The 18,386-nt window shown below is 38.8% G+C and overlaps 2 protein-coding genes across 7 annotated transcripts; both read right to left on the minus strand.

Moving 5' to 3' along the window:
* Nucleotides 1-507: 507 nt before the first annotated feature.
* Nucleotides 508-9,926, minus strand: LOC121325475 (BTB/POZ domain-containing protein KCTD19-like). Of its 6 annotated transcripts, XM_041267979.1 has the most exons (19): nt 9,663-9,926; nt 8,812-9,088; nt 8,232-8,536; nt 7,635-7,782; nt 7,326-7,517; nt 6,917-7,039; nt 6,471-6,687; nt 6,030-6,196; nt 5,487-5,608; nt 5,243-5,385; nt 4,923-5,006; nt 4,272-4,380; nt 3,320-3,995; nt 2,849-3,007; nt 2,394-2,438; nt 2,008-2,162; nt 1,705-1,806; nt 1,225-1,350; nt 508-594 (listed from the first exon to the last, which is right to left on the minus strand). In XM_041267979.1, exons 3-18 carry the CDS (start codon nt 8,517-8,519, stop codon nt 1,228-1,230), a joined length of 2,853 nt encoding a protein of 950 aa, XP_041123913.1. In that variant the 5' UTR covers nt 8,520-8,536; nt 8,812-9,088; nt 9,663-9,926; the 3' UTR covers nt 508-594; nt 1,225-1,227. The 6 variants fall into 6 exon arrangements, with proteins under 6 accessions (XP_041123913.1, XP_041123914.1, XP_041123911.1 ...); XM_041267980.1 differs by lacking the exon at nt 508-594 and having other exon boundaries at nt 1,220-1,350; nt 1,705-1,746; nt 9,663-9,925; XM_041267977.1 differs by lacking the exon at nt 508-594 and having other exon boundaries at nt 1,220-1,350; nt 8,232-8,532; nt 9,663-9,924.
* A 2,016-nt stretch (nt 9,927-11,942) lies between these two features.
* tppp3 (tubulin polymerization-promoting protein family member 3) lies at nt 11,943-16,692 on the minus strand. Its single transcript, XM_041269316.1, has 3 exons — nt 16,385-16,692; nt 15,871-16,024; nt 11,943-13,927 (listed from the first exon to the last, which is right to left on the minus strand). Exons 1-3 carry the CDS (start codon nt 16,570-16,572, stop codon nt 13,736-13,738), a joined length of 534 nt encoding a protein of 177 aa, XP_041125250.1. The 5' UTR covers nt 16,573-16,692; the 3' UTR covers nt 11,943-13,735.
* Nucleotides 16,693-18,386: the final 1,694 nt, after the last annotated feature.

Genomic DNA, 18,386 nt, shown 5'->3' on the forward strand with positions numbered 1-18,386 from the left:
AACTTTTATACAAATACTGAAAAACTGGAAAGATAGCACTGCCTAAAAGTTGTTTCATAGCATTCTTTTATGGCACAATATTTGACTGCAAATATTCTTCTATTTAACTTTTGGAAAATGTACCAGTGATTTTGGGTAGATTTCTGTAAATTTTTGAAAAGTTGTAAATAATTATTGTAATAGTTTACAATGCAGTTACACATTGTTCCTTGTGCATTCTTGACCACTTGAGCTGCAGACTGAGATAAACAGCAGATATGCCGTATTTGTAACAAATGTAAAGCTGGAGGGAGCTGGTACAATACAGCCAATGATATTTTGTGCTTACCTGATCACTTAGACATTGCACTTCTGGTTCTGTGATTTAATTAAAGGAAGCAGCATGTTCTTCTTCCTATGGTTATATTTGAGTTATTTTCCAAATTGATTGTTTCTTTAATACACAGTGTAAATTCAGGGGTTTAAATGTAATGGATTTATATTGCAATTCAGGATGGACTAATCCATCTGTCCGCCTCTCCAGAAGTCAGATTTAACCCAGCCAGCCAGGCTGATTGATGGAGGGCACTGGTCTCACTGCAGGTGAATGTCCAACTGTAAAACATATCAAGTAGGAAACAGAACCACTGAATTCACAAGAAATGCAGTTTATTAATAAAAACTTTTACAGAAAATATTTCAACCATGGACAAAAATAAAGTGTTATAATTGTTTAACTTCCTTTTCTTGCTAAAAAAAAAGAAAAAGGTTGTTTGTTCAGGTTACCTTAAAAACACACAGCAGTTTATAAAATGTACAATTTGTAAATAAGGAGATACTTTGCACCAGTGGTCCTTTGTGCTTTAGTGGAAAGGAGAGGGTTACAATAACTTTTTACACTTCTGTTAACTAGCAAAGCAGGGGATCACTAAAGTGCCATTCTTAACACGTAATAAACTTAATTTTCATTTAGAGCTGCAGCATTAATGTTTACTCAAGTTTCAGTTTTGTTAACTCCTAACACATGTTCTAAGTATTTAATAAAAAGGAACTGCTTTGTATCCAAATCCTAGTTTTCTGGCTCAATTATTATTGCACTATACAAAAAAGTCCAGGTGTGGAAGGCTGGACAAAGAAACACATACACAGACACCCTTGACCATAGGGAAGAATAAAGGACACGTATTTGACATCAACAAAAGAAGTGTTCCTTCTTTTAGGTATAAAGTATATTTGTACAGTCACCGGTCAATCCTTGTGCAATGAATATAGAGTTGAGTCTTCATCTGGAAAAAGTACTGCTGATTTACAGAATCCCCTCAACAATATTTCAATGCAGTCATTATACCTCCTCGCAAAAAGCAATGTAAACTGTAAAAGTAAAGCATGTGATTAAAATATAGAACAAGAATAAACCTAACAAATGCAAACTTCTCCATAAGCAAAATGGTATCAAAGATTGCAGCCAAAACCAAACCATTCTTAATTTAGCATTTTTGTACTGCAATGTCATACAACAAACTCCCTTCTCTATTAACTGGTTGTCCCTAATGAATTTAGCAACCACTGTTTAATACTCTTGAAAAATGTCAAAAGTAGAAAAACAAATAACAAGAAACCCATGAAATGAGGGCAGATGTCAAACATTTAACAGTACCAAAGTTGCCTATTGTAATGCTTCCATCTAGTAGTGGTGAAAATGACAATCAGATGCATGGTTCTTACCTTAATCCACTGGAGCACCTGATCATGGATTTCTTTCTGGTTCTTAAAAAATGCCATATTCAGTAAATCTGCAACAAACTGTTCTGGTGGAATCTGCTGAGTCTAGTGCAAAGTATTTTGTATAATTTATTATTTTTAATTTAAAATGATTTTAAATTAAATCTACATAGAGTGATCAACACAGAAGCCACATTTAATTTACACTACAGTATAATAAATCATGTGGTCTCTTCACTCTAGTATAGTTAACCATAATTTAGTTTAACAAGGCAATACAAACAGTAAAAGGTTATTTCATCCTACCCAAAGCAAGTTCACCAGGTTAGCAATTTTCATCGTAGCTTCCTCTGAGTCTTCCAGTCTTTTAGAATCCAAGATAAGGCCTGTCAAAAAACGATGGCATTCTCTGGCATATAAGATTTCTTCATACGTCAAATTAAAATGTATAAAAGCAATATCTGAAAAACAAATAAAACAAGATTGAAATTACTATTACATTCTGTGCTCTACTCAAAAGTTTGTGTCATTTATGCCCCAACTACTGTATGTATTTTTTAAAAGATGGAAATGTGAAGTATGAATGCACCCATGTAAACAGACCCAGCTTCACTGTTTGAGATGCTTCAGTTTAGTGCACTAGAGGACAGTTACACACAAAAGTTTAAACAAAAATATTATCAATTGCTTACCTGGAAGATCTTTCCTTTCATCTAGATGCATATGTGGACATGCACCTGTGAACAATGCAACACATTGGCCAATCACATAACTACAACTAAAGGGTTAAAATAAACAACAACAACTTTGTTTTAACCTTTATTTAGGGATTTACCCTGAAAAGCCAATCCACCAAGTGTCCCTGAATCTGCATGCCCTCTCTAATCCTGGCTTTGTTTTGCTGAATTACTTTGGAGCCATGAGAACACTACTTTACACTGAGGTTTAAATTACAGACCACCTCAGTAATGGTTTTACACGCTGTTTCTAGCGCTACTATTTTTATGACAGTGGGATTCAACATAAGGTTTCCCAGACTGATACTCCTGGAATGTGTTGAGCCCCCCTCATCTTTCCCGTCCCTTGTTTAATTATTTTGTACAGAACAATGCTCTTATAGCTGGAACTCTTTGTAACCAGTAATGACCTGAGTGTGCAGTGTTCACAGTGTAAATGACACTTTCTCTGAACGACTCTGAGCTGGGGTTCACCACCACTGGGGGGTGCTCCACTCGAATGATACAACCACTGCAGGTGAGCGGTTTCTCAGCCTGTCGAAGTTTTTTGGACTTTCTGAACATCTTTCCTAAAAAAAAATGGAAACAAATATAATAAATATAAGAAACAGGGTAGCAAATAAAGCCTGACAGCCCTTACTTTTCCTAAGACTACTTTTCCAAAAATGATTGTTCAACGAGCATACAAGGCAGTAACGGGAGTTTTGAATACAGAACTATGTTACAACACCAAACAGATGAATTCAAATACAATGCAAACCACTCTAGCCATAAACAGCATAACAGTGTGATTAAAAACTTTACTATGATGCCACGGTGTCTAAAGTGAGGATAATGCTCCCAATTTAACCATTTTTAATGTACAGTAACTGTAATCTTACCATTCAACAGATTACCAGTCAACAAGGAAGCACACGTTTTGTCATGATGAAGCCTCTGCAGTAATGGATCACCATATGCTCTGAGCTCCACTTTTGGAGCCCTAACAACGCCAGTGTATTTGCTTTTGTTTCTACATTTTCTGGCATCAGCCAGGGAATGCATTGCAGAGCCTCGTTTGAGATACTCTTCGAAGACTTGCTTAGAAAAGCAGGTTGAAAACCCAGTGGTATTCAGTACCTGCAGTATTCCCCGATCAGATGGAAAATGCTCTCCAAGAAAAGCGTGTGCTAAAGGTGTGTTAAAGCTCAAGCTTGTGCTTCCTTTAGACGTACTTCTGCCTGCAGGAAATGAAGAAGACATGCACTCGCTGGTGTTGGCACCCCAGTTCTCAACTAATCTCACAAGTTTCTTTAGCGGTGCAGCAAGTTGAGCTTTGGATTGTACCTCAGGCTCTACAGCGTACTTTGCTGCCCTTTTTTGTGGAACGGCTTCTGAACTTGTGTGAGGTGTGGAACTTATAGGGTAAGAAAGAGTCTTGGTGGACTGGCTTTGCATTGTGGTAGGTGGCTTACAATCCCAGTAAGGTGATGCTGCTCTTCTGTATAAATCTAATGTATCCTGACCATCAGTCTTCTGGGGTCTATTATATTCTTCTGCAAAATCATTTAATTGCTCCTATGAAAGAAAAAAAAAAAACATTTCCCTTTATTTTACTGTTTCTTATCTCATATAAAAAGATATTCATAAAAACTAAAGAATCATCTCATTTGGTGATTCAGAATTTTTTGACAGTCCACAATGTTAAGATCTTTAAGACCTCCCTCTCATTGTTTCTGCCCTAATTGACATCCTTGGGGCCATACATCAGGCCAACATTGCCAGGTGAAGATCCAGTAATACATAGCTTTACTGTTCTCCTATTACCTCTGCCGGCATTCGCAGAATCCTTACCTCATATTTAAGCTCCTCTATCTCAGCTTCATCTTCCTTAAAACCGTCAAATGATCCACCAGACGAAAATGATACCTTACTGCCTGATTCGCTGCATTTATACCACATTCTGGGGTTAAAAATAATATGAAAATACTTAAATCCTGTTTTATAATGGTGTGCCTAAGCATAGCAAAAACTGTTAACTCAATTGTGCAATAACAGCTTTTTAGAATCTTCAGATGTGTTCCTTGGTTTTGCAGAAGTGGGACTGATAATGTAGTTGCACAGGTGACTTCAATTGTAAAATGAATATCCAACAATCCTTTTAGAATAGGTTAGAGAAAGAGTGAGGCGGTTTACAATGGCATATATATCATATATATATCATACATAATTACTACACTGATGGAACAAGTTATTTTATTTAGCAAAGTTATAATAGATGTGTAGCTTTATAAGGTTTAAAGGTTAGGGTAACTAACCAGAATGTAGCAGATATTTACAGCATATTGAAGTAGGCAGTTGTTTTTCAGCAGCTGTACTCTGGCTCCCTCTTGTGGCCAGAAATAAGTTGCCTATTTAGTAAGGCTCTCGATTATCACGTGAAAAGAGAAAACTAATATATTGAATTAATTTAGGACTACTGTCAAAAACACGCAACGTTCGTACCTATAGGCACTGCACTGATACAATGCCTCTGAAAGCACAGATATCTGGTACTCTTCTACCTCATGACAAAGTAAGGGCCACTCTCTGCATTGTAAAAAAAAAAAAAAAAAAAAATTAAAAATAATTAAAACAAAAGTAAATATTCAAAGAAAACAATATATAAATGCATTGCAAATTTAGAAAGTTAGATTGGTACAATATTTTATATTCCAACATTAGAAAAGTTGATACCAACTACAAAGTGTCACTCTATATATGACCACTCCTATTGAAATAATAAACATGTTTTGCCTTGAAGTTGTGAATATGCTATACTGTACTTGAATTCAGATGGTAGAAGCAGTCTGCCAACTCGAAGAAAGTTGAGAATGTGTCGGAACATCTGTCCATCCCCTTGGATGTAGAGGCTCTGACCAAAGGCAATCCAGCGAACCTTCTTGAAGTTTGAAAGCAGCTCTGGATACTGAAAGACAAACGGAACTGAGCTGCTTTTTTTCCCCTTAGAAAACCACAACAAAGAGTAGGATCATTTCTAAATGAATCTCATCATTTTCTCCTACCTACCTTCAACAGGGTTTTCAGATAAGTTGCATACCAATGAGTTCCTATATAAATTTTAACAATCTGATACACTGTGACATTTTCAATACTAGCAGTCCAAGCTTTTCCTCTCATCTCCAGAGATCCTAAAAACAGGACCAAAACAATACGAAAACATATTAAACTGAAATTTAAAACTGAATTCACTTATGAATCTCACTTAACACTACACTAAATTATGTTCAAGAAAAAAAAAATACAAAAAATATTTGCAGTAAACAAAGACCAGGATCATACTGTTTCAAACTGAAACCACTCACTAGTGACCAATAAATCATGATCGATCATTATATACAAAGTGTACTGACCTGGATGATTGAGGGTCATATTCACAAAGCTTTCACCACTGTGCTAAAATGCTGCTACAGAACTAGCAACAATAAACAAAAGCACATGTAGAGTGATTACAATAACCCCCTGAGTTTTTTAACATCAATATTTGGAGGGTGTGAATACTGCCCCAAGTGAATTCACCACTCACTCTTTCATGCTGTACATGCGACTTACTGATTTCTGAATCTTGGACCGCTGTCTCTTTTCTGCTTATCAGGTACTCCCTAATGGCATCTTTCATTGCCCGATAAGCATTGTCTTGTTTATCCACATACTTGCAAAGTTCACTCAGCTCAGATATGTTTTCAGTCAGTGGCAGTCGACTTGTCCCTAACCAGTTCCTGGCAATTCAAAACATATAAATAAAAGCAGGACACAACCAAGAAACTCCACTGGGTCTATTATCTCAATGATTTATCTACAAGAAAAGTCATGTTTGCAGATATTGAATTGGGTAGTAGATTGCAGAGGACGCTATGAGTCCTATACATCTCACTGCAGTAATGATGATACTTGCTTTGGAGGTCTGCTCCACCAATAGCATGACTAAGAATACAACAAAAGAAACATGTTTTCTATATAAGCTGTATACGTTATTGAACATTATTTACTTACCTGGCATGCTGAAAGATAACACCTTTGCCAGTGATGTACACTTTACTCCCTTCCAAGTTGCTGTCCACATGGAGCTGTCCCAGTGCTGAATCAGGGTACTTCACTAGCAACTCCAGAACCATGACATAGAGGGGCCTGGACGCACAGGCTGGCAAAGAACTAGGACTAGTGTCTTGCTTGTTAACCGAATAGTAGTCACAGTCTATCCCACTGTTTTCTGAGTTAAATACATGATAACAACGCATTTATAGTAGGCTTATTTGTTTTTGAGGGGGTTGTATTGTTTGTTTGTTTTTTGTTTTAAGCTGTAACACAGCTTCAGCTTGGTATAGCGTGTATACTTAACAAAATACTTTATACAACTATCCTGAAGTCTATGCATGAAGAATATAAACAATTAGTAGCTTTAATACTACAATAATGTTTATTAACAAGTATTTACTTACGTTTGTGTTCCTTTACAGCCTGTATTAATTCAGAAAGTCCCAGGATGTCTGCTTCATTAGTCAAGATTTCGTAATCAGTGAATTTATCAGGCAGTAAAATATTCTCAGTATGGAGATAATTAGCTTAAAAAATAAAACAAGCAATAAACAGAGATGGACTGTTGTTTAATGTTTGAAGTTGCTTGTCATTGGGCATCTTAAGTGTCACTCAGTATGCAAGGTTAGACAGTAGTAGCAGGTTTCAGAACTGTTTTTACAGCACAGCTCAATAGGCCTGCTATTTGGAGTTTTTCAGGCAGCTATAGAAGAATAATGTATTTATCTGGGGTTTGCCTGATTGCTCAAACTCCTGGCTCCTGATGATTTCAATAATGTGTTTAACCCAGGATTGCTCCCAATAGCACCTTACCTATGAACCTGAACTCACTGCATCCACATTCTATTATGACAACCTCCTCACACAACCAGAGTAAGTTGTCCTCATTGACTAGGCTGGGGTACTTTTTCACCAAATCCAGTAGAAGAAAGCAAAAATGAACCTCTTCATCAGTGTCCAACAACGGTGTACCGATCAATCCCAGGGGGGCTTTATCATGCAACCCTGCCCAGAAACAGAACACTTTTAAAATTAAGACCAGCTTATTCACTTCAAAAATGTACGTTGTACCCAATGCCATTATTTGACCATACTTCCACTAATATTCGTTCTGATTTTTACCTGTTGATACTGGACTTCTGATCAGCTCTGGTAACTTGGTATTGCATATTCGTGTTTTCCAGTAATTCACAGAAGCTCTTTCAGAAACGTGGGCGTCTACAGGACGTGCACGTAAATAATGTTTTCCAGTCTTAAAATTTTCTAAAGCCTGGAGAATGAAAAATAAGTGACGTGAATTAAGTGATGGACACGCTATATCCATATGCAGAATGTTAGTTATTAAATATTACTTTGGATTAGGCCAGTCCATGGTGCAGTGTGATGACGCTTTCTTTATGTCAAAGCAGTGAAACGCTTAAAGCGCTTTGCGATGGTGGTCCACTATGAAAGGCTCTATATAAAATTAAGATTGATTGATTGAAACAGAACCTCTCCGTAAAGGAAAGTAAAATTACGTTCTTTCAAATATTGCAGTTGAAATTGGTACTATATAAAAATCACTCATGCATGTCCTAAAACATATTTAACAAGGAAAAAAAAAACATTCCAGTATTGGTATACAATATCATCTCTTATCTTCCTATAAGTGTCTTTGTAATAGCTCAACCATATTTATTTAGGAGATAAAAACACATTTAATTTGCTGATTTATATTACCTCTAGTAAGGATGTTAAGTTCAAGACAGACGCTTGCTCAGACAACAGGTTTACTTCAGATGCACAGGATGAAGCCAGTTTGGCTGTGTGAATGTAATAATGCAGATGCCTGAAGGTGCAACCGTCCCTATCAATAAATAATCTGGAGTCTTGGAACCGGCTCAGAGAGAACGCTTCTTTCCACAAGACAGATTCCTGAAAACCAGCTAGCCTGTTCAAAGGAATGGAGAAAAGACATCCTCCCACATTGAAGTGAAAGCACTTCTGAGAAACCTCTTCCCCTTCCATCGAAGATTTCTTCCTATCTACAAAACAAGTGTTACGTCTTTAAATGTATAAGCAGCATTTCCATACAGTTTGCTTCCGTTTTCAATATTTACAAAGATAATTGTTTCACTGGTGTTGCTAAAATTTGTAAAGGTGTTCATTTTGTCAAATTAATTTCTAGTTATCTGCAAAACTGTCGTCAACAGGCATATCATCCTACAAAAAGATGTGTACATCAATTTGAATAACGACATTTGTTTACTGCCAAACGATTAAGTTACAATTACAACAAATAAAACGTAAAGTGACATACCGTTAAATTCGTAGTTTTACTTTATTTCCCTGTTGTTTGAATGCATCGATGGTATTGCTTAAAAATAAATCCGTTTTTGTTTAGAATGCGTCTCGAGCCTCAAAGCTGTTCCTCACGAGCCGGTATATTTATTATTTAAATCGCCCCAATTTGCCTGCAATAGGTAGCGCGGGAGTCCAGGTACAGTACCTGTGCCCCAATGCAGAATTTGGTTCTTGTAAATTACATAGCGTTGTTTTGGGTAAATTGAACTTTCTCCCAATTTGAACTGCTTAACCTGGCAAAAAAAAAAAAAAAAAAAAAAAACACACACCACGTGACTCCAATGCCGCTATCAACACAGGCTCAATGAAGAAGGTTAATTGAGTGACGGAATAATTAACCTAATTAAACTACAGGCGAATGGACAAGCATTTACTGTACGCTTCAAAACGTTTCATACAAAAACATGTACATGCCATTATTTACAGATGTAAATTACTACTGATTATTCCCATACAGTAACGTCTCGAAACTGATCATTCATTATTTAAAAACATTTCTAAAAACACAAACAAAATTAAATCACTTTCTGTACCCACAGTTAAGATCGTAAGTGGTCAGAATGTGACAAATAATAACGAAATACAAAGTTTTTTTTTTTTATTTTACAATAAATATATGTATACAAATAAGTTAATAGTGATTGCAAACAAGCTGTAAATACTTATAAATATTAGATGAGGACCCAAAGCAAATCTAAATTCAACAGTGCATATTGTTACATTAAAACTGATTTAATATGTTTAATATACTTCAAGTACAAAACGTATTTTAAAAAACAACAAAAGAAAAACAAACAGACACCTCACCCAGTTAACGAGTTTAATGATCAATCCTATACCTGCTTGTACTGCCTTTGTCACGCACTTCAGCTGGCCTGAGATTCATCTTTTAGTTCGTCCCCAGTGCTCTTGTTTTGTGTTGCTGTGAGCACCTCGTCCTGTACAGTGTGTGACGTGTTTACCTATGGCTGGTGAATCCTTGATCAAGTCTGCGTTTTCAATTATCCCACTCTCGCTTATCAACAACTCCTGCGCCGCCAGGATTTCAAACTTGTCCGAGCGTGCGTTGTTTCACAGAAAACATCCCCCATTCCAATGCTGGGAATCCAACACCATAGTAAAATTAACTTTGAAATCTCCGTGTGTAATAAAACAGTGTTTATACAACACCACAGTAAAATGATTTCTGAAATCTTTGTTGGCAAGAAAAAGTCCCATTCCATCTTCTATTGTGTTTGATGCATACCACATGTGTTGTTGGCCAGACTGTTTCTGAAATCATACATTTTTACAGACTGTAATCCTAAATCTAATTGCTGTGATATGAGGTCATATTTATTGTGTACAAGTAACTGATTAACAGAGCAGCTTTAAATGGTCTATTTTAATGATCTAAACGGTGGTTGGTCTAAATACCAATGCTCTTAGGCTATGTTTTAATCCAGCTGGGTTTTTCTCCAAGGTTGATTATTCTGAACCTCAGGTTGAAGGTTCATGAAAATTATAGTGCCACCTACAGCGCAGTGCTCCCTAACACCGTGCTGTCACTTCAGTGCCCGCTGGTGGTCAAAGAACGTCACAGTAGCACCTGGCATGCATTGACCAGGCCCAGCTCTGCTTAGATGATTTTCAGACTGACAAGTCTGTATGGCAGGCGGCCATAATATATGATACTTTTATTATTTTAAAAGCAGGCATTATTTCATCAGAGGAGAGGGTAAAAGTGATTAGTAAGGTTAGTTGGTTGAATTGAAATCTACTGAAATTCAACCTTCTTGGGAAGAGAGACGTATAAAAACATCCTGGCCCTGCATGAATTAAAGCCAGCTGCACAAACAAAGTGAAAACAATCGGCTAATTAAAGGATTACCCAAGCAATTCAGCTGCGATATGTAATTGCAAAAGCTAATTACTGGCATATGCTATTCCTAGACACCTCCTGGTTGCATTGGCTCCCCCCGGATCTCTCTTGATGAACTATTTATTAAGTCTTCAGCCGAGCCATTCGTTAGCTAACGAAGTGTAAAGTTACCATAATAATCCACAGCATATGGAAGGGCCTATGTAGAGCAGATTCAGTCGTAGTCAAGGTGTAAAGTGTTTATGACTGCCTTTTACTTATACTCTTTAAATATACATTAATATTTGAAGAAAACACACAGTGTGAAGAATAGAGCCCTTTGTCTCAAATGTTACTGAAACCGTTGGAATGGTGAAATCGTGGAGTGCTCAGTGACGGGCATTCATGCAACTCTTTGTAAAGAAAGTTGGAGTTCATTATCTCAGCTGTGGGACAAACCGCAGCTGTGGCTACACAGGCTTATAAATGTGAGGCTGTCTGCTCCACTAGCTATAGAGCCCTATGTCTGTGACACATTATTAATAATGTTATTTAAAAAGCTAGCATTTTGCACTGGGGTTGAGTGTTCGATATTGCAGGGAATTCTATGAAGACATGGTACACACACACACACGCACACACCCAGTGAGGCGTGCCCTGGTCTGCAAACCTAATAAACTATCTAAGCTACACACGTATCACAACTGCCAGCTTACAAATTCAAAGAACCCATTGCCAGCCAGGGAGGGGTGGGGTACGGGTCATGCGAGTGTATCTTATGATCTGTATGTGGCATAAATCATCAAGCCATGACAAAACATTAAAGGGCTGGGGGTAGACTGGGCTTGAAGTGTGCTGAGTTCTGACAGATATGTTTTTGATTAGAGCTTCTAGGGAGATGTCCCAAACAAGCGTTGCCATGAGGTTGTGTGTTTGGTTACAGACAGTGAGGCGGCTGGAGCCAGGTGTTTGAATGTTTTTGTGTATGAGCCGCTCCCATGGCAACAGGGACCCACACCGGCTTCCTGCAGCCTGCCAGAGTTGTGAACTGATGTGACTGCACTTTCATTTCCTGTCTAAGTGCAGCCCTGTACATCCACTGGAGTGACTTCAATTAAAACTGGCCCGTCAGGAGAGCTGGCTGCTCCCAGTCAGTTTGTGACGAGGCTTTTCACAAGCCCCTCTCGTTGTTTTGAAGACTCTTCATTATGCTCAATGCCTAGATTCATTAAGAAATCACAATTAAATTCTATGAATGCAGTTTTATTCATATGATTACTGTCCATGTTACACACCTCTAAAAAACACAGGATACATTGTTTACATTTTTTTTGTTTCTATTTTTTTTTTTTTTACAAAGAAATAAATAATCTGGATTGAAAAGAAGTTTAAAGCTGAGGGAACATAATGCTTCGAACTTGGCTTCAGGAGACTAGGGGAGACTTGGGGTTTGATACAGCAAAGTTGCCTCAAACTAGGTCTCCCGGTCTCCTAGAACCAGTTTTAAAGCCACTCCTGAAAAAGTGGCTTTGTGTTCCCTCAGCTTAAGAAAAAAAAGGATTTTAAAAGCAAACTGCAATTTCTGCTGCCCAATGAAGATCTTGTTTATGGTTTGTTTGGAAGGATAATGCAAACTCCATTCAATCACAACTACGTTTGCCATCTACTCTTTGTGTATATACAGTAAATGTGTTTTCTTCTATGATATGTGCTGTAATCCTTGTGGATGTAGCACAATGTAGCAACGGTTTTATCACTTTTAAAATGTCAAAATAAACAAAAACAGACAAGAGCCGTAGCACCTGGACATCCCATTCTGAGATAAAGAAGAATGAGTGTGTCCCAATCAAACCTTTAGCAATTAACCAGTTATCCAGCAATCACTGAAACCGCTGTTGGGCGATCGCTCTCATTTCATGGTTTTACTTCAAATGGTCAACAGTTCCAGTTTTGCCTTTCATTTGACAGTTGTTGCTCTAGATTTTGTGGCCACAGGATTTCATTTATTTAATTTGTGTTTCTTGTCCTGTTTATGATCAAAGCTAATTTCTAATTTCTTGATTGTGATGTACTGACTTGCCAGACGCCCCCCTCCCCCAAGTCTGTCAAAGCTTTAAAGCAGATTATGAGAGTCAAAGAGAAAGAGTCTTCTTATATGCAAAACAGAGATCCTCATTATCATGCTAGTTCCAATTGCTGTACTATCGACTGGCTATCCTCAGAACAGAAATATACAGCAAAGCTGAAAACCATATAAGAGCTGCTAAAAACACAGAGGCTTGGTAAGAACGTTACATTGAGAGGCACAGAGGAATTATGTGCAACTCAGAAAAACAAAACAAAGAAATCATCTTTAAACCCTTTAAGACATATTCCAGCCAGGTTTACTGAGCTTGTGGTCATGAGCGCAACATTCATTGAAAGGGTTTTACATGCAAATAAGCTTTTTCATAATAGTGTTCATTTATTTTAAAAAATGGTGTGTGTATGTGTGTGTGTGTCATAGATCAGGCTTGGATAACTTCAGTCCCGCAGGGCCATTCTTATAATAAACAGCTTGAGGTCCTGGATTGGGGTTTAATTGGTTCAACAAACCAGAGGTGTTCAAGAGTTGACTCTTCCAGTCCTGGTCTTTGTTCCAATCCTGTTCTAAATTGTTTAATTGAAGCAATTAAACTTCCATCCAGACCATGAAGCATTTAATTATATACTTTTACCTGTTAAACCTGGAGTGGAATGGCCCTCCAGGACTGTGATTGGACACCCTTGAATTAAACAATTAAGAACATGGTTGGCACAAAGAGCTGGTCGATAAATTGCCCATCCATGTCATAGGCCTGAATTAAATCAAAAATAAAAGATTGCACAGGAGCAGAAGCTCAGTAACCTGTCCCTTCCTCTATAACAGATTATCTGAAGCTGGTATTTATTTGCATATTGCCTATTGTCATGGTTATATATAGTAATAACAACAATGCATCTGTTAATAAGTGTTACTGCAGATTTTGACACAAACAGGCTGGATGACGAGGGCCCCAGGCTATTTTTCCTGCAGTTTTTCATCGTAAGTGCCAGCGTTCTTGTACGAGCCCACGTATCCAGTGTTTTCAACCAGGTCCTCTCGGCCCCCTTTGCCTTTTCCTTTGCCGCTCTCGTCAAACCGCTCCTTGTGTGATCCCGTGTATTTGGACGCGTCCGTCAGCCTGTCCACGCCACCCTTCTTAGTGATTTTCTGTAACAAATGAAACAAAAATCATTTGTATTTTAGCGAAGTGAGATTTGTCAAATTACATTTCGGGACTGGTTCCACAGCCAAGCTGTGATCAAACCAAGAAGAACACTTGTTTGTATCTGTTCTAGCTCTCTGGCCAACTTAAACATTAGCGGGTGGCTGGTCTCTGGTTGCAGGGGCTTAGTCCTTCATAAATATTTGAATAAATACAAGAATATGCGAACCTGGCAGCGGCTCCCTGGGTGTGCAATTCCAAATCTTTATTACCCCCAGTGCACAAACTGTCTCTTCCATGTGATTTCTGAGCTCCTGACCTGAAGACAGAAAGACTTTCCAGTGGCTCCCCTCACTTATCTCTGTAGCTGTGACTCCCACAAGCCTTTCTGAGCAGTGAGGGGGCATGCTTCAGTTCCACAACCCATTTACACAAGATGAGTAGCCTGGAGGTCCCTCAGCAATGTGGAATATGAGCACACTGCACACAGTGACAGGTTATGTTGTATTAAGAGAAGAGGATTAATGTTTGCCTAACGTGGGACTTTTTCTATAAGGACATGCCTCAGGTTAGAAGTAGCATGTCATGGCAGAACATTGTCAAGTGTTGTCATTGAGCAATGTTGAAGTTACAGCAATGAAAATAGACATGGCTAATTCATTCGAGCACACCTTATTAGGGGAAAAGCGGTCTAAGATGCAAGTTCCACTTTCTTTACATCCTGTTCCAAGGGATTTAAAACAGGGGCTGAGATTTGCACCCCACATTTATTCACTGTTTGTTTATTTTTTGCAAACGTGACAACTGCCAAGAAACAATCTCCCAGATTTTTTTTTAAATCTGTTTCATTAAAGTGTTTTGAAAAAACAAAACAAAGCTATTGAGGTTCAATGGACACAAAGAATACTTTGTCCCACTCTTCTGTGCTAGAGAAAGAGAGGGATGAGAGACGTCTATTCACAGCATGACATCAGAGAGAGAACCAGTTGAACTGTGCAAGACCCTGTGAAGAGCCACGCCTGTCAGCTGAGTTATGGTTACAATTTAAATAATAAAACCAAAATGCAGCGTCCGACACAAGCTTGTAAAACACTGTCTCCAAGTTACAAACCAAAGCCAGCATAGAAACGTTTCCTGAATATTAAAACGTTATACATTTTTTTATTTAACTCGCAGGTTTAATTCCATGGTAGAGCTGCATGGCTGTCCCATGTGGGTACCTGGAAGACAGTGCTTGCCCTCACATTATAAGGGGGGGAGAAGGCATTGAAATCCATGTGGGGTTTACTGTATCACAGTCTTGTATTTCATGAGATGTGTTTATTGCCCCAGATGTTTTTAATCTACTTGAATCTCTTTTTGAAAAAATGATTAACAACGGTTTGCAGAACCCGACTTCTACAATAACAAACATGTACTGTCCCTTGTTAAAGATTACTGCTGTACATGACAAAAACACAGCAAACAGCAGTAAATGCATGGTGATCATGTTGTAGCACAGGTAGGCATGGTGAATCATAGAGATGCATGAGAAAGCTTGGTAAACAATTAACAAACCGCCTTGTATAATCGCAGTAAAAGCATATTAAAACTGACAAAAACAGTCACTTTTTATAAGGGTTATTTTTAAAACCTCTTACAAAAAAGGCATTTATCAAAATGGAATTGAACCTATGTTTTTGTGGGCAGTAAACATTCTTACCCATATTAGAAAATATGAAGGAAAACATGTAATGGTGACCTGGATTTCTCCTCACCCCCAGTCTATAGTAGCCCACTGGCCTCCTACGGGATCTTAAAGTCATTATGGAGCACAACCCTAAAGAGAAGCGCAGAGAAAGTGGTGCATGCATTATACAAGCGAGTGTTAGTGCGCATTAAGTCATGAGATCTAACCAGTGTATCTGTGGCACATTTTGTACACGGCTCTTGGACAATGATGTCTTACCGTGACCCCCACGTTGGCAGGCTCCTTGCCTTCAATCAGCTTGTATATGGAGCTCACAGCCTCCTCTTTGCTCTTCCCTTTGAATCTCTTTGGTCCCAACTCCACCAGAGCCTTCTTAAACTCCTCGAAGGTGATCACGCGGGCAGTCTTAGCTCTGAAGGTGACAATGTGGGCAGTTTTGTACAGCCAGACTTTATACAGACCCCTCTGCCACCCCGGTGTAGGGCTACAGTTTTATGGCTCCCAAGTTTTATCAGATAGATTTTAACAGTAATTTGGCTCCGCTTTATAACAGGAACTAGACTACAAGCTGACTGGGGCCCACTGACAGTCTTTTTTGAGAGGTGTTTCATTAATGACAATGTAGTCTTCTTACACAGAATACACAGTAGTCTGTCATAATAATTGCACATACAATACATTTCCCAGCCTGATCTTTGTGCTACGGGACGTGCATTGTAACACAGAGTACATAGCGAACCAATAAAAACCTCCCTGCTGATCTCACACTTACTTCACTTTGGAGAAGACGATATCTACGTCGGTGCTGGTGACAGATTTGCCGTCGATGATTTTACAGTCCTTGCACAGCTTGGCCCAGTTCTTGCCGTTCAGTTCCTTGCCAGTGGCCTTGGTGTCGCCGTGAACGGAAAACTTCCTGAAGGCCTCCTCAAGGAGCGACATGTCTGTGCTTTCAGCCATCTTTAACACCGCTGGAAGGGAAAGTATTTGGCATTTAGTCCACACATGTGGGAAACAAATACTAGCAGCTACAGGTGCAGTCTGGGAGAAAACGTTAAAACAACTGCAGCTTTATTGACGCAAATGAAACATGTCTCTGTTATTCCCTTTTGGTAGCAACACTGAAGAAGCTCAAATAGTGGTTTCTGTGAGTGGTTCCAATCCCTTACAGAGCTCCGGAGCTGTTCTACCGGCAAGACATGCTCTTCCCTTTGCAGGCATGAACATACTGAGCCCTCTGCTCAATCTGTTGCTATAGCTGACTGTTTGTTGTTGTCTCCTGTAATGGTTCTCCAGGCTCCCAGGTCTGTGTGCTTCTGCACTGCTTGCTTTCAGTCCCTTGGGACCGTGTTGCCGCTGCGTGTCACTATTTGTATTGCTTTCCACCACAGATCAGCGGCATTGCCTTTAACCACAGTAATGTACAATTCGAAAAAACATTGGGCAGGATGCCAGATGTCTAAAATCTTCCAAGTTGCTGAAAATGTCATGGATTCTATTTTAAGACTATGAATTCCTGATTTCCCAGGGATTCTCATGGCTTCCCACTCCTTGACATTTCCAGTGCCAGCTGTACATTACAAGAGAATATATAATACAAATAAAAACCATGCAGTCTAAGAGAGGACTGCAGTAGCATTCCAGAAGGGGATCTGTTATCGCAATCCCAAGACTTTTCAGCCCAGAGTATAATTAAATCAGCAATAGATTCAACAGCTTTCATTGCTTGTCAGTGTTTTGAAGATGAAGTACCGGTGTAACAAAGACAGCTATTGCTTTATAAATGACGTCTTTTGTGTTATTTTGGCTTCTCTAACTGTTGGGACTTGCTTAACTGTACTTTAGCCCACACAGTAGATCAACATTCTCCCTTTCCCCAGCCAGAAAAAAACCCAGAGCCCCAGTATTTCTTATTTGAACCATACGGCTTCAGTATAAACCGATCACATCTTGCTGCCTTCCTGCAAAAGGAATGTATCAATACCACACCTAAGAGCATGACTGAAACATGACAGAATGCCCAACTCTGCCCCTTTTCAATAGAAACCCGGTCTATTGTGCTTCTCAACATTTTCAAAGCTGAATGAAGGACAGCAGCAGGGTGGGATGAGAGATGCAGTTCCAGGGGCTGCTTAGGTCTTTGGGAGCTTAAGGATTTTTAGAGGCTGAATGAGAAGCCTATTTAGACAGTGCATGGATGTGCAGGTAGACGACTGTCTTAACAGAAGGCCACCCACATATCATTCAATCACTGCTTTGGTCAAACATCCAACGAGAGAGAATAAACTGTATGAGGCAGCTAGGAAAGTGAGAGGATCCCCAAGAGCATGGGAGACTGGGAGGCATTTCTCTATAGAAAAGATTCACACACACACTCGCATTTTGTTATGACTGTAGCACCTAGGTTAAACGGATGTCTATGTTTCAAAGCTAGGATCAGCTTTCCCCATTTCCTTGGCAGCAGGGTATCACTGTGTGAAAAAGGTGAATTTGAGTTGAGTTGTGATTGCTTACAGTTGACAACACAGTGTGGGGTGGCTCGTAACTAATGGGGACTGGTCAGCATTGCTGTAAAAAGGGACAGATGTGGAGTGCAAGGGTTCTCGTACCCGCAAAAATGAAACAGAGCTCTCACAGTTCTTCCAACTTTTAGGAGTTATTTTTTAATACTCACCAAATGCAAAACTCAGACTGTTTATTCCAGAATAAAACTCCAATAAAAAATCAAACAAATGTTTTTGATTTTTCAACACTGTACTTTGTTGGTTCAGGAA

Source organism: Polyodon spathula, chromosome 13 (assembly GCF_017654505.1).
Source record: "Polyodon spathula isolate WHYD16114869_AA chromosome 13, ASM1765450v1, whole genome shotgun sequence".
In the NCBI taxonomy this organism is placed as follows: domain Eukaryota; kingdom Metazoa; phylum Chordata; class Actinopteri; order Acipenseriformes; family Polyodontidae; genus Polyodon; species Polyodon spathula.

Coding starts and splice junctions, on each gene's coding strand:
- tppp3 (XM_041269316.1), bottom strand. CDS start 16,572: ATGGCTGAAAGCACAGACATGTCGCTCCTTGAGGAGGCCTTCAGGAAG. Junction 16,025..16,384: donor ATCGTCTTCTCCAAAGTGAA/GTAAGTGTGAGA, acceptor TGTCACCTTCAG/AGCTAAGACTGCCCGCGTGA. Junction 13,928..15,870: donor CTGCCAACGTGGGGGTCACG/GTAAGACATCAT, acceptor CATTTGTTACAG/AAAATCACTAAGAAGGGTGG.
- LOC121325475 (XM_041267979.1), bottom strand. CDS start 8,519: ATGGAAGGGGAAGAGGTTTCTCAGAAGTGCTTTCACTTCAATGTGGGA. Junction 2,439..2,848: donor TGTGAACACTGCACACTCAG/GTCATTACTGGT, acceptor CATTGTTCACAG/GTGCATGTCCACATATGCAT. Junction 1,807..2,007: donor ACCTGGTGAACTTGCTTTGG/GTAGGATGAAAT, acceptor ACTTTGCACTAG/ACTCAGCAGATTCCACCAGA.